The sequence below is a fragment of the Colias eurytheme genome, chromosome 27, assembly GCF_061535395.1.
Source record: "Colias eurytheme isolate Ceu_HAF_F1 chromosome 27, ilColEury1 Martin Lab GWU primary, whole genome shotgun sequence".
Classification (NCBI taxonomy): Eukaryota; Metazoa; Arthropoda; class Insecta; order Lepidoptera; family Pieridae; genus Colias; species Colias eurytheme.
The window spans coordinates 5,511,191-5,523,517 of NC_143006.1; the positions used below are offsets into that span (position 1 = coordinate 5,511,191).

General features: G+C 32.9%; 1 protein-coding gene across 2 annotated transcripts in view; it reads left to right on the forward strand.

The window, feature by feature from the left end:
- The first annotated feature begins 330 nt into the window (after window positions 1-330).
- LOC149896919 (uncharacterized) overlaps window positions 331-12,327 on the forward strand; it is a 56,992-nt gene continuing 44,995 nt past the window's right edge. For both annotated transcript variants that reach the window (XR_016458264.1, XM_090117094.1), the window contains exons 1-2: window positions 331-2,401; window positions 5,998-6,071. Coding sequence is in view for 1 of the 2 variants with exons in the window: in XM_090117094.1 (XP_089973220.1) it covers window positions 616-2,401; window positions 5,998-6,071 (1,860 nt within the window). In the remaining variant the exon portion in view is untranslated. The remainder of the gene's footprint in view (window positions 2,402-5,997; window positions 6,072-12,327) is intronic.

The following is a 12,327-nucleotide window of genomic DNA, read 5'->3' on the forward strand; positions in this document are numbered from 1 at the left end:
CATTTGTGAATATAAAATATAAGTATGCGCTAAATGTGTTGTTTGTTGATAGAAAATAAAAGTGGATTTTGCGTAAAACGGACTATTGTAACTGTGCTGCCTCTTCAAAAAAATTGTAATAAACACTAATAATTAGGTTTTGATTCGTTCTTTTGTTTGAAATAGAGTTTAATAATAATCACTTAACTTGTTTATGTATCTATTTTATAAATTTTTAAACGCATTATAAATTTTATCTATGTCGAACAGATGATAGAATAGGTATTTGACTTAATTCTCAGTGTTGCCATGTAGAGGGAATTAGTTGTGTAAAAATAAAAAGTTATCTTCCCTTTTTGGTTGTACATTCGTGCTGTCATGAATGTTGTCGTCGCTCGGTTCCGTGGTGTCTAATCGCGATCGAGTCGATTCGCGTACGAATGTAGATTTTAGATTAATTTATTTTTTTCAACGCTCTCGTTCCACTTTTTAATATTTCTTTGTTTTTTTATACTGTGCTAATAAGTGCTGTGATACGCTAATTGCTTTGCAGTGAAACAAAGGGCACCCTTTTCGTGTTCAAACGAAAGCAATCGCTTTATGAATATGATGTCACTGTTATTAGATCCTTGAATAATGAGTGTAAGTGTTGAAGACGTTTCTAGTCCTTTATCCGAAGGACAGAGTAGTGTTTTAGAAGTGGGTGATAAAGTAGAATGTGAAGTGAAACCTGCTGATAATGTTGAGGAAGGTCAGTCAGAGTCTTCCGCCCCAAAACCGCATCCGATGGCGTTCACGGTCGACTTTGGGGAGGCGAAGAAATTCGACAACCGTAGGCTTGAAGAGCTAGCGAAAAAGTCTCAAGCACGACATCAAAGAGTGCAGTCTATGTCTGCTAGTGTGCCCAAGTCTAGCCCTATCTCGCAACGGCTGTCGATGAGTGCTAAGCTACCGCGAAAGGCTCAAGGCTATAACTCGGAAGGCTATTTTTCCTCCGACCAAGAAGACGGTGGTTTATCGGGTTCCGTTAAACTCAGAAGTAGTCCACTAGCACAAAACACTGACAAACCCATCAGCTCAGTTAACCGCCAAGTGAAATCACCCATAGATATATTCCAGCCGAAATATACGTCCAAAAGTCCCATTGTAGATAGTATTATGTCGAGAAGTGAGAATTTTTCCACACGTCAAGCTCTTAACTTGCCGTTAAAAGCGAACAGTTCCTATTTACGAGACGTCCATAAAAGTCCCAGTTATGGTAACCTTGCTAACTATCAAAGACACCCAATGGCAGATATAGTTGATCACAGCCCTGAAGGTGTCATGCTAACAGACATATCCAGCCCTGAATTAGATATATTAACACCTGACAACGGTTTATCTACACCGGAACCATCGAAAAGTCCCATATCTCGTAAATTAAGAGCGACATCAGAAACGCCAGATTTGTTCAAGAAATGTCCGCCTAAACCCCAGTTGTACATAGATGATGAGGACGATAGACAATCAAATAACTCCTCTACGGGTACATATACAATAGAAGGTGATAATTACACTGAGGAGCAAAAAGCTAGAATGAGTATAGATAGAACATTTGGGACACATTATCTCAATGAAGCAATAGAGGAAAAGTTGAAGCGTAGAAGCCTAGAAAGCAATCCCGAGCTTATATTCGACTACACAAACCCCGCTGTCATTACAAAAGAGCCCAGACGAGATCTGTGCTTGCGAAGCGCTTTGCCAATCACAAAAAACATAGATCTACCTAACAAAATGACGAAAGACAAAAACGTTTTAGAAATATCGTGCTGTTACGAATCACCGTCAGAGAGCGATCTAGCCGCACAAACGTCGAAACAAATCAAATCGACGCGTAGTTATTTAGAGAAAATAAAGAACAGGGTACGGAATATTACGGAAAAGACGTTTTCGAAATCACCGCCAAAGCATGGAGAGGAAGGTGATGTCGGTATGTTCACATCTGTGACGACGTCGGGCATTTTGAGTTCGAAATATCCGATAAAAGTTGAAATACCCAGGCGGAGGAGGTGTAGCCTAACAAAATCGGAAATAGACCAGACTGACTACATCCATCGCTTATCTAGAGAATCCTCTGTCCCTGTATCATTACCTAGCAGTAAGAATATTCTAGAAGAAACGAAATTCGAGAGTACAGCTTTAAAGAACGCGCAAAAGGCGCTACAGGCTGAGAAACCTGACCTATCCCCAGAGCAGGTTGTTAATCAGCTGTCGTATTTAAGTCTGAATAGATGTAAGGGTGACAAAACTTGGATACAAGACTGGGCTGACAGTGTTAAGAAGTACAATAATAATACAATCGCTAACGAGTCCGGAGATCTTAATAGTACATTTTCGCTAGAAGATCGTCCACCGATAAGCCCCAGACTTCATCCTACTAAACGTAAGTTAATTATTTATTTTCTTTAGTAATTATATCAAATAAATTTGTTTATTCGTAATTGTTTTAATCAGTATGAGTAATGATAAAATAATTGTATATGTTATCTATATAAACATGTAGAAATAAATACATTTAAGGCAAGTTTTGTTTGTACATTAATGAATGCATATATTTTTTAACTAATTATTACTGATAGTTAATATCCAAGTGAAATTTGGAATATGAATTGACTTTAAAATACTAATACCCTTACATATAATCTTTAACATAAAAAATTTAATGTTTATGTATGGGACATGGGTAACTAAAAACAATAAATTTCCTTTTTAAATAGTTGTAAACACAAAATATGATAATTTCCAACCATAAATTAATTTTCAACAATGTATCATAAAGAAACACTTTTTTCATATTATTCATAACTAGTGGTCCGCCCCGGCTTCGCCCGTGGTACATATTTCGCAATAAAAGGTAGCCTATGTCCTTTCTCGGGTATCAAAATATCTCCATACCAAATTTCATGCAAATTGGTTCAGTAGTTTAGGCGTGATTGAGTAACAGACAGACAGACAGAGTTACTTTCGCATTTATAATATTAGTATGGATTAATGTAAGACACTCATGCAATAATATGAGTTTAAATACATGACTATACAATCTAATATAAATATTTCCTGTTATATAACCTAGCTACTCCTCCTACTCTGCTCAGTTGGACATAGAATTAAAATTTAAATGAAATATAGCCAAAAATATGATATCACTCAGGAATAAAGTAGCTATCTGCAATAGAAAGAATTTCCCAAATTGTATAAAAGTTTCATAATCTATTTGATACCAGTAACAAATAAATAGAAATTAGAAATATCTTCTTAGTATAGAACAAAGATTATAGTCTGTCCACTATAAGAATTGCTTTTTGACAGCTCGACGGGTGATACCAGAAGTGATGTACAAACGGTTATCGATTGTGATACTATTTCAATTATAAATTCAAAATATTATCATAAATCGAATCAGGTACGTAAATAATAATTACAACGTAAACATTCTAATAAGATATGTAATATTAAGACCACATATCTATGCATTTTATGTTAAAACTAAACTAAATTAATATTTTATTATTTATTGGTTTCTATCTTACAATTTGGTTGTCTTTACGTTTAAATTATATAACATAATAGAAGAGTTTTTCTGTATCGGATATATTTTACAGAGTATTTCTATCGATTATTATAATCTATCGACCCATCATTGAATAATTCTGTGTAGACATCACTAAGTGGGCGGGGCATGTCCACGAAGTACAATAATTATTTGTATGACATTTTAACATAGACAATACAATCCTTCATAGGCGTGAAGCTGTCAAAAAGCAAATAATATAATGGACAGAGTATAATAATTAAAAGATCAAATAATATTTATCCATGCCAATTTTAATGTCTCAGCAAAAATATCTCAATACATTCAGCTGTTTTCGTGCACAAAATTTGCAATCATTCAACCTCCCTTTTTCATATTTTGTGAACTATTCCATTTATAGTAATAGTAGAATAAAATTGACAGGAGTATTTTACAATTTTCACATTTTAGTAAATATTCCTTTAAAATGGATAACGCAGATAATTCTTGACTGACCGGTTGGCTTGGTTGGTAGTGGCCCTGCCTTCAAAGCTAGAGGTAGTGGGTTCGATTACCACCCGGGGCAAATATTTGTGTGATGAACATAGATGTTTGCTCTGTGTCTGGGTGCTAATCATCTATATAAGTATTTATTTAAAATTATATATGTATGTTTATAGGTTTCCATAACACAAGCGAAAGCTTAGTATGGGATCAGATGGTGCTGTGTGTGAAAATTGTCCTGAAATATTTATTATTATTATTAATTCTTCCAAATCTTATTAAAGAAATCTCACTTGATATTTGAAACTAAAAGTTACTATAATTATGCTTGTGATTGCGAAAACACCAATAATACTTAAAAGCCTAAAAATATTAAGTCTAATACGTACATAATATATTTTTTCCTTATATTGTTATAAGAAAATGTATCACTCAGGATACAAAAAATAAATAATTATTCATGCCTCATGGCCTAATTTAATTACTAAGAATATATTCAAGGTCTAATTATAAATGTTAATATAATATTTATGCATATATATTATCTACTAGTGTTCTAAGCATTTTGTATCTTCTTTATTTAATAAATTGAGAAATTTAAATACTATATCAAAATATGAATTTAAATCCAAACTTAAAATATATTTATTTGTATAGAACATATTATGTAAGTATAGATTGTTTTTACAGAAAATAGAAATATTTCAGATGTTAAAATTCAACTTTTCCAACTTTTCCAACAAATATTAATTGAATGTAATTTTAAACACAGATTTAAATATTCAATGTAATCATATTAAATATTGAATATTAGCACAAACTCGAAATTCTGTGAATTTAGAAGTTCGTAGCAATTTCATGCAAAATCTGCTGATCCAAATTTGGAGGAAATTTTTCACAGAAGTAGATTATTTAGAGTGGAGTATACACTACACTATTTCTAATCAAAGTACTTATTTCTTCATGAACAATGCCTGAAACAAGTACCTATTAAACGAAATAATTCTGACGAAACTATTTATTGCCTTGAAAAGTGTTAAAATTTCATATAAATGGAGAGTGAAGATGTACAGGAGTTATATTTTGAGCGTAAAAGAGACAACTGAAGTAAATTCTGGCTAATTAGCCACATTTCAACGTGCAACTAACTTATCTTCACCTTTCTACATAATTATAATATTATTGCTGAGATAGGAAAAAAATATCTAAGGGCGCTTTCAAATAATGCGTTTACGCGTTTATCCGGCGCCGCACAGAGCCTTTTTTATGTAAAAAGAGGATCGTCCGTGCGCCCTATGTCTAAAACACCGCTTCCGTACCGCGGCCGTCCGACACGAGACGCATAAATTGAAAGCGCCCTAATAAAAATAATTTATTAACGATTTTTAATACTCATTAAAAACATTAGACATCTTCTGGTCAAACAAGGATATTTTCATATGGCCGTGAATATTAGCGTCAATGTATTATGTAAATATTGTAATTTAGCGATGAATATGACTCGAGAATTTCAAAACACGTCTCTTTTGTTTTCTGTTAATATCAAGGTTATGCTTATTACGTAATACATCGAGTTTTGGATACGAATTTTTATTTCTATGCTAAGATATTTTAAGTTTGTGCTATTCTTATATTTTAAAATTCTATTTAACTCAAAACTATTTAGGTAACCGATTATGAAAGTTCAGTTTAGGTACAATCGTCCTGAATGATTTAACGTATATTTTTTATATTCAAACCGGGCAGAGTGATGGCAAACAGCTAGTAAAACTAAACTATAAAAACTATAAAGTTGTAATAGGTAATTTGTGAGCGTCCCATTTAATATGTTCAGCAGTATAATACGATAACTAATTTGTAATTTTGTCAAGCAATGTAAAGTTGTCAAATATTAAAAATTTGTAAGCGTCACATTTAATATGTTCAGCAGTGTAATTCGATAATTAATTTGTAACTGTGTCCAGCCCGCAGCCCGCATGGCGGCACACCCACAAAGATACCGAGCCCCGTCGGGACCCTGTTACACCGGAGGACACCGGTGAGTACACAGTTTTGTATTAATTAATTTATGTTACACTAGATTAGGAAATAACTATAATTATAAACGTTGTAATACGTTGTTCGTTCTTGTTAATGTATTTTAATTTGTTTTTCGTGACATTTTAAATAGTTATAAGCTATTAAAATGGATGGAAAATTAGTATTTAACATCGAGATAGAATGTACTACGTACTAGAGAGGCGATCGCTACTACACTCTCTTTAACACGAGCTAGAGGTAAGAATCACAAGTCTCTTTAGTCTGTGTCGGACTGTGCCCCCCGCTTGCCGCGTCAACACGTGTTATTGCTCTGTTCAAAATGCCTTCGTGTTTGCTTAGATATTGTTTTAAAAGTTCCCATAATACAAACAAAGCCCGAGGAGTGACTTTTCACCAGTAAGTTTCCTTATTATGAGTAAGTCATGCATTTTACTAATATCGTTATCATTTTGCGAAAAATCACCACGCGTTCTGCGTTTCGCGCCATTTTTCATAGACTAACAGCACAGACGTGACACTATCGATGAGTCTGTTAAAAAAATGTAACTGGATTTTTTTAACTATGTATATACAATATCTACTAGGAAAGATTACCGTGGTGTAGTATCTAAATATTTATACTTTTACCCGACTACGCAAAGTAAAACGGTAGGTTATATTAAGTAATATTTATTTATTTACCTATTTTTATTTATTAAAAAAAGGTTAATCAACAGTTGTTCCAATAGGATTTATAAATTATTATGCACAACAATTATGTACAAATAAACACAACATTCACAGAAACTAATACAGTAAAAGTTCCTTAATCGCGCTTCCTATTCGACCCAATTTCTATATTCACGACTAAAAATTTTTTTTATTCGCGGATTTAATAAGTACATACATAATAATAAAATTATTCCAATAGGTATCTTACCCAATATCCTTGTCAAATGGACTAATAAGAAAGTAAAATAGATCGTATTACAAGTTTGCCTAAAGTACATAATATTATGTTCTTAAATGATATCGCCGAGGCCTTTGACACAAGCCGCCTTTGTCGCAAGCCACCTCTGAGGCGATTGATGTTTTTGAGAATGTAAATAAACAGAATGGAAGCAACCTTATAACTCAATAAATAAAGTATATTTTTAAATGTAGTTCCGTTTATAGTAAAGTTACAAAAATTGTGATCGAGTAAGGGGGCGTCCATAAATTACGTGAGGTGTTTTTTAAAATTTTCTGCACCTCCCTCCCCCCCTGGTGAGATGTCGTGAGAATTTATTCAACCCCTCCCCCATCCTCAAATCTCACGTGAGATTTTTCAAAATGTGAGTTTCTTATACGTAAACGCCATCAACATTGAATCATCGTATCCATTTAATTAAGGCTATTATAAACCAATACTCCAAAATTCGATTACATCATGAAGCAAAAACTGATAAAACTATTGATTACTACACAAAACGACAAAAGCTTACTAAATTGATATTATTTAAAGGAAATTAAAATACATAGTTTAATATAAAATCCTCGTTTTATTAATTCCCTAGTATCAGTACCACCAGATAGTACCGAGTAAACAGATTGCACAATGTGTCGCATCTGCACGCATTGCTTAATCTTTGAACTTGAAGCCACGCCTCGCTCGTTCCACACGTACCCCACCACATCGGCCGCGCGCAATGTTTTTGTTTGGAATAACCCCTCTAGTACATATATCTCGATGGTATTTAAGTAGAGATACGTTAGTCGTAATTTTTATACAGTTGAATTGTTTATCGTGATTTGTTTAATAGTTATTTTGACACGCTCGCTGGGTGGAAAGTAAGTCAAGTTACTTGATTTATGAACAAGTAACTTATCTAACTTTGTATCGTGTATATAATTAAGTGTAGATATTATTTGAAAGTAGTCTTAGTCTAGTATTATACTGAATTTGATTATAAAAAATAGTTATACTAATTGAGCTCCGTTTGTAGTAAAATGTTCTAATCTAAGCACTGTAAATAAGTTTTAAATGGATAGAACACTTGTATCATGCACAGAAGTGATTCTCACTGCCCTACCCCAAGTTTATCTATATAATTAATTTATGGTGCCAGAATAAGTGCTTCAATTAAGATTTCCTTGGGGTGTGGAACTTATAAATTAGGTAGGGTATTATAAATAAAGAGTTCACTTCTTAAAGTATTGAAATTGAAGTCGAAAACTTACGTACTCACGTCTCAATAAAAAGAAAATTAACATGAAATAATTACATTATAAACTACGACCTTTTAATATGAATAAACTTTGTTATTATGTGATTTAATTACATACTTTGTCACATGGATAATAATTTTCATATAATAACAATGATTTCAAGTCACGACATCCATTTTCCTTATAACTACTGTATGATGCTCATTGTTCGATTAATTCTTATATAGCATAATGCAATATATAGGTATGTATACTGTATAGTCTTATGTAGTAATTACTGTACATATAATAAACTAATTAACTATAATTCTGTCTGACTGAAAAATAAATTTCATAATGTTTAATTATCAAGTAGGTTGAAATACTTCTGAAGCGTCGTTTGTCTAAAACTCAAATTATATTCTAAATCCTTCCTCAAGAACCTATATCTATTAATAAAATACTGCTTCAAAATCCGTTGCGTAGTTTTAAAGATCTAAATATAGGGACAGACAGACAGAACTCGACTTTGTTTTATACTATGTAGTTATATGAATTTAGCTGAGGTTTTTGTATGCTGTACATACGCTAAAGACTGACTGGGTTCGCGTTACTTACTGCGAAAGATGATTTGTTGGAATTATGGAAGATTGGGTTATTCCAAAATCATAAATGTGGATTCCAGTTACCATGAATGTGATTATAATAATTAATAAACACTGTATGTAGGTTCAGTTCTTACGTGATTTTTTCAATTTATCAATCTAACGATTGATGAAGAATTCACAATTTTCATAATAGGTATTGTTATTGTTTATAGGCTTACGTTATATATTTTGGTTGTTTATGTTTTCTTAAATAAAATAAGTTCTAAAAAGTTTTAATCATTTTTTTAAGTAAATAATAGTCGCAAATATTTGATTTGAGTTTGCAATTAAAGCAAGTTAGATAATTAATTTAACGCGAAAGTGAGTCGTGGTTTACTTAGCTAATTAAGTTACGGGTATTATTTATTTTTTAGGTTAAGTAATGCTAAGGCCGTCAAGTGAGACTTGTAAGTTGGTTTACGCGTTCAGTAATGATTTTTACTGTTACTTCAAAGAAAATATTATATTGAGGCTTCTTGTGTTTGAAAATATGTTTTTGTTAACTTTTAATTGTGTGAATGTGATTTATTTATGATATCTGTAGTTTGAGGACTATTATATTTTTATAGATTAGAGAAGAATATTAAATAATAGTTCCTTGATTGCAACCTGGGTTTGATTCCCGGTGGAGACGAAGAAAAAAAATGTCTCGGTCTGGTAGGACACAGAAGGCTGATCACCTACTTGTCCCTAAAGAAAATCGATCAGTGAAACAGATGTATAATGCATCTGCCCCTTACATGGGACTTCACACTTTTTATTGCAACAAATTGTATGAAATAAGAAAAAAAAAAATAATATTTGAATTGAACGAGTTATATTGATAGAAAAAACATTTATCTCAGATAATTAACTGTGGCAATTACAGACAAGTATATTGAGTATATTGCATGTGTATAAATTATTATTACAAATTCATTTATGCATCATGTTAATTGGTTGGCTTAATTTACATGACTTACATTATAACCTTTCGAAACGAAATGAAGCTAATTAATGTTATAGACAGGTGGTAATAACGAGATGTAATTTTTTCATAAGAACCTCACGAATTCTTCTATTTCAAGGTAAATTTACGTGAACATTAATAAAGATTATGATTTTACCAAGCTCAAAAACGTTGCTCAAAACATCACTACATAGTATAAAACAAAGTCGCTTTCCCTGTCCCTATGTCCCTATGTCCCTTTGTACGCTTAAATCTTTGAAACTACGCAACGGATTTTGATGCGGTTTTTTTAAATAGATAGAGTGATTCAAGAGGAAGGTTTATATGTATAATAAGATCCATTAAGTAGTGGAGAAGTACTGTTATTTTTGAGGTTTCTAATGTGATGTCGTAAAAAATTACATTTATTCCGCTTACATTGCAAACGCAGGCTGAACCCTACGAGTTTTATCAAAATAATGTACTAAGTATTATACACATTGAAAAGGTCTACAGAAAAGTCCGCGATGGTATATGTCTATCTCTTATGGATAACCCACAATAACTTTTTTTTGTCATTTACTTTTTACGACAAATAATGGCTAATTTTCGAAGCGATTTTAACCAATACAGCATTAATCCTTAACCAATTAAATACCATGGATACATTGTTCATTTAATATAGATCTATATGGCCCTTTACACCGTATGATTTAAGAGAATATTTTCGAAGATATTACAGATTTAAAAATTGCAGGACGTAGCGTTTGCGGCCGCCCGGCTATGTATTTTATACCCGTGCAATGCCGGAGCGGGCCGCTATATTTTTATACCTATACAACGTTCACAATTTTTCTGTAGTGTATTTTAGTATCAGCATTGCACCCGTGCGAAGCCGGGGCGGGTCGCTAGTCTATAATATAACAATTAACAATGAATCCCAAAATGTGTTGGTAAGTGCATAACTCGAGAACGGCTGAACCGATTTCGTTAATTTTTTTATAATATTCCTTGAAGTACGACGTTGGTTCTTATGGAGAGAAAACGAAAACATGTACCACGGGCGAAGCCGGGGCGGACCGCTAGTACTAAAATATAATCACTATAGATTTGTCCTATTTGGTTTATAAATGTTTTTCAATTAATTAATAGTAACACGTTGCTTCTAAAATGCATTATACGGTTTTTGAGGTTTTTAAATAAAAAAATTTTAACACGTTCCCTCTAAATTGCACTGCAGTGTAGATAGTGTGACCTCGACCTAATTGATAATATATGTGGAGTGTGCTTTTTATTTTATCGTTAAAAATAACGGGATTTTGTGTATGCTTTTTAAATTTAACAGTAGGTACTTAAATGCGGGTGTGGTAACCGAATTCTTATCAATAAGGTTAAATATGAGTAAAACTAGCTATCCGCCCGCGGCTTCGCCCGCTTTGTCTAAAACATAATAAATTATATACTAAACCCTTCCTCTTGAATCACTCTATCTATTAAAAAGACGGGTTGCACTCAGGGAGTGCCGGCAGAAGTGAAAACTTGATTATTAACGTTGAGCATGTTTGATATTTTGGAATGGTATCAGTCTTACGCTTTTTCGATCAGGTCACGTGTCCTGATGCGAGTTTAAGATTTTATACCCGTTACAGATAAATTGCTCAACGCCGCTAAAGAAGTTTTCACTTCAAAAACCGCATCAAAATCCGTTGCGTAGTTTTAAAGATTTAAGCATACATAGGGACAGAGAAAGCGACTTTGTTTAATACTATGTAGTGATGTTGTGATTTAGTTCTTCATTTATACACGTAATATGGTAGTTAGCTATATTACAATTTTATAAAAATTTTCTTTTTTAATAAATGTCTTTATTATAATTTACTGGTCTTCCGCCCGCTTCGCTCGTGCAGTTCAATATATCACGCGATTGCAGATAGGCGTACAACATCCCCTCTTTTACCCCTTATAAGTTTAGTATTTTGATAAAAGTAGTCAATGACTCTCCAAGGTTAAGCTATCTGTAGAGTCAAAATTTATCAAAATCTATCAAGCAGTGTTTACCTATGAAAATGGGACAAAAAAAGACTTAGATCAAAAAGTATCGCTTTAAACGCAAAATGAAGCGATATGATTGGTTCTTTACTAAACACATCCCTCGCTAAGCACCCTCACAAATGGTGCAAAAGCACCCTTACTCTTTTTTGCCATTTAAATACATAACTATGGTCTATGGATGAAGAGAGTTTCTTTTAACATCGCACAAAAAAAAATAAGAAATAGGTAGTTCCCGCCCTGTCTCTGACCGGGTTGAGAAGCTAGTACAAAAAAAATGTGTGCGTAGTACACGCACGCAGTGTACACACGTAAGAAGTGAAACTTCTTTATGACCTTATTTTTCAAAAAATAATTTACTATATGCAACTTTACAGAAATACGTCGAATCACGCGTGGTAGGGATAAGAAAAAGATGGCGCGTAACGGAAATGTGTCACGCGTAACGAAAAAATTTTATATTA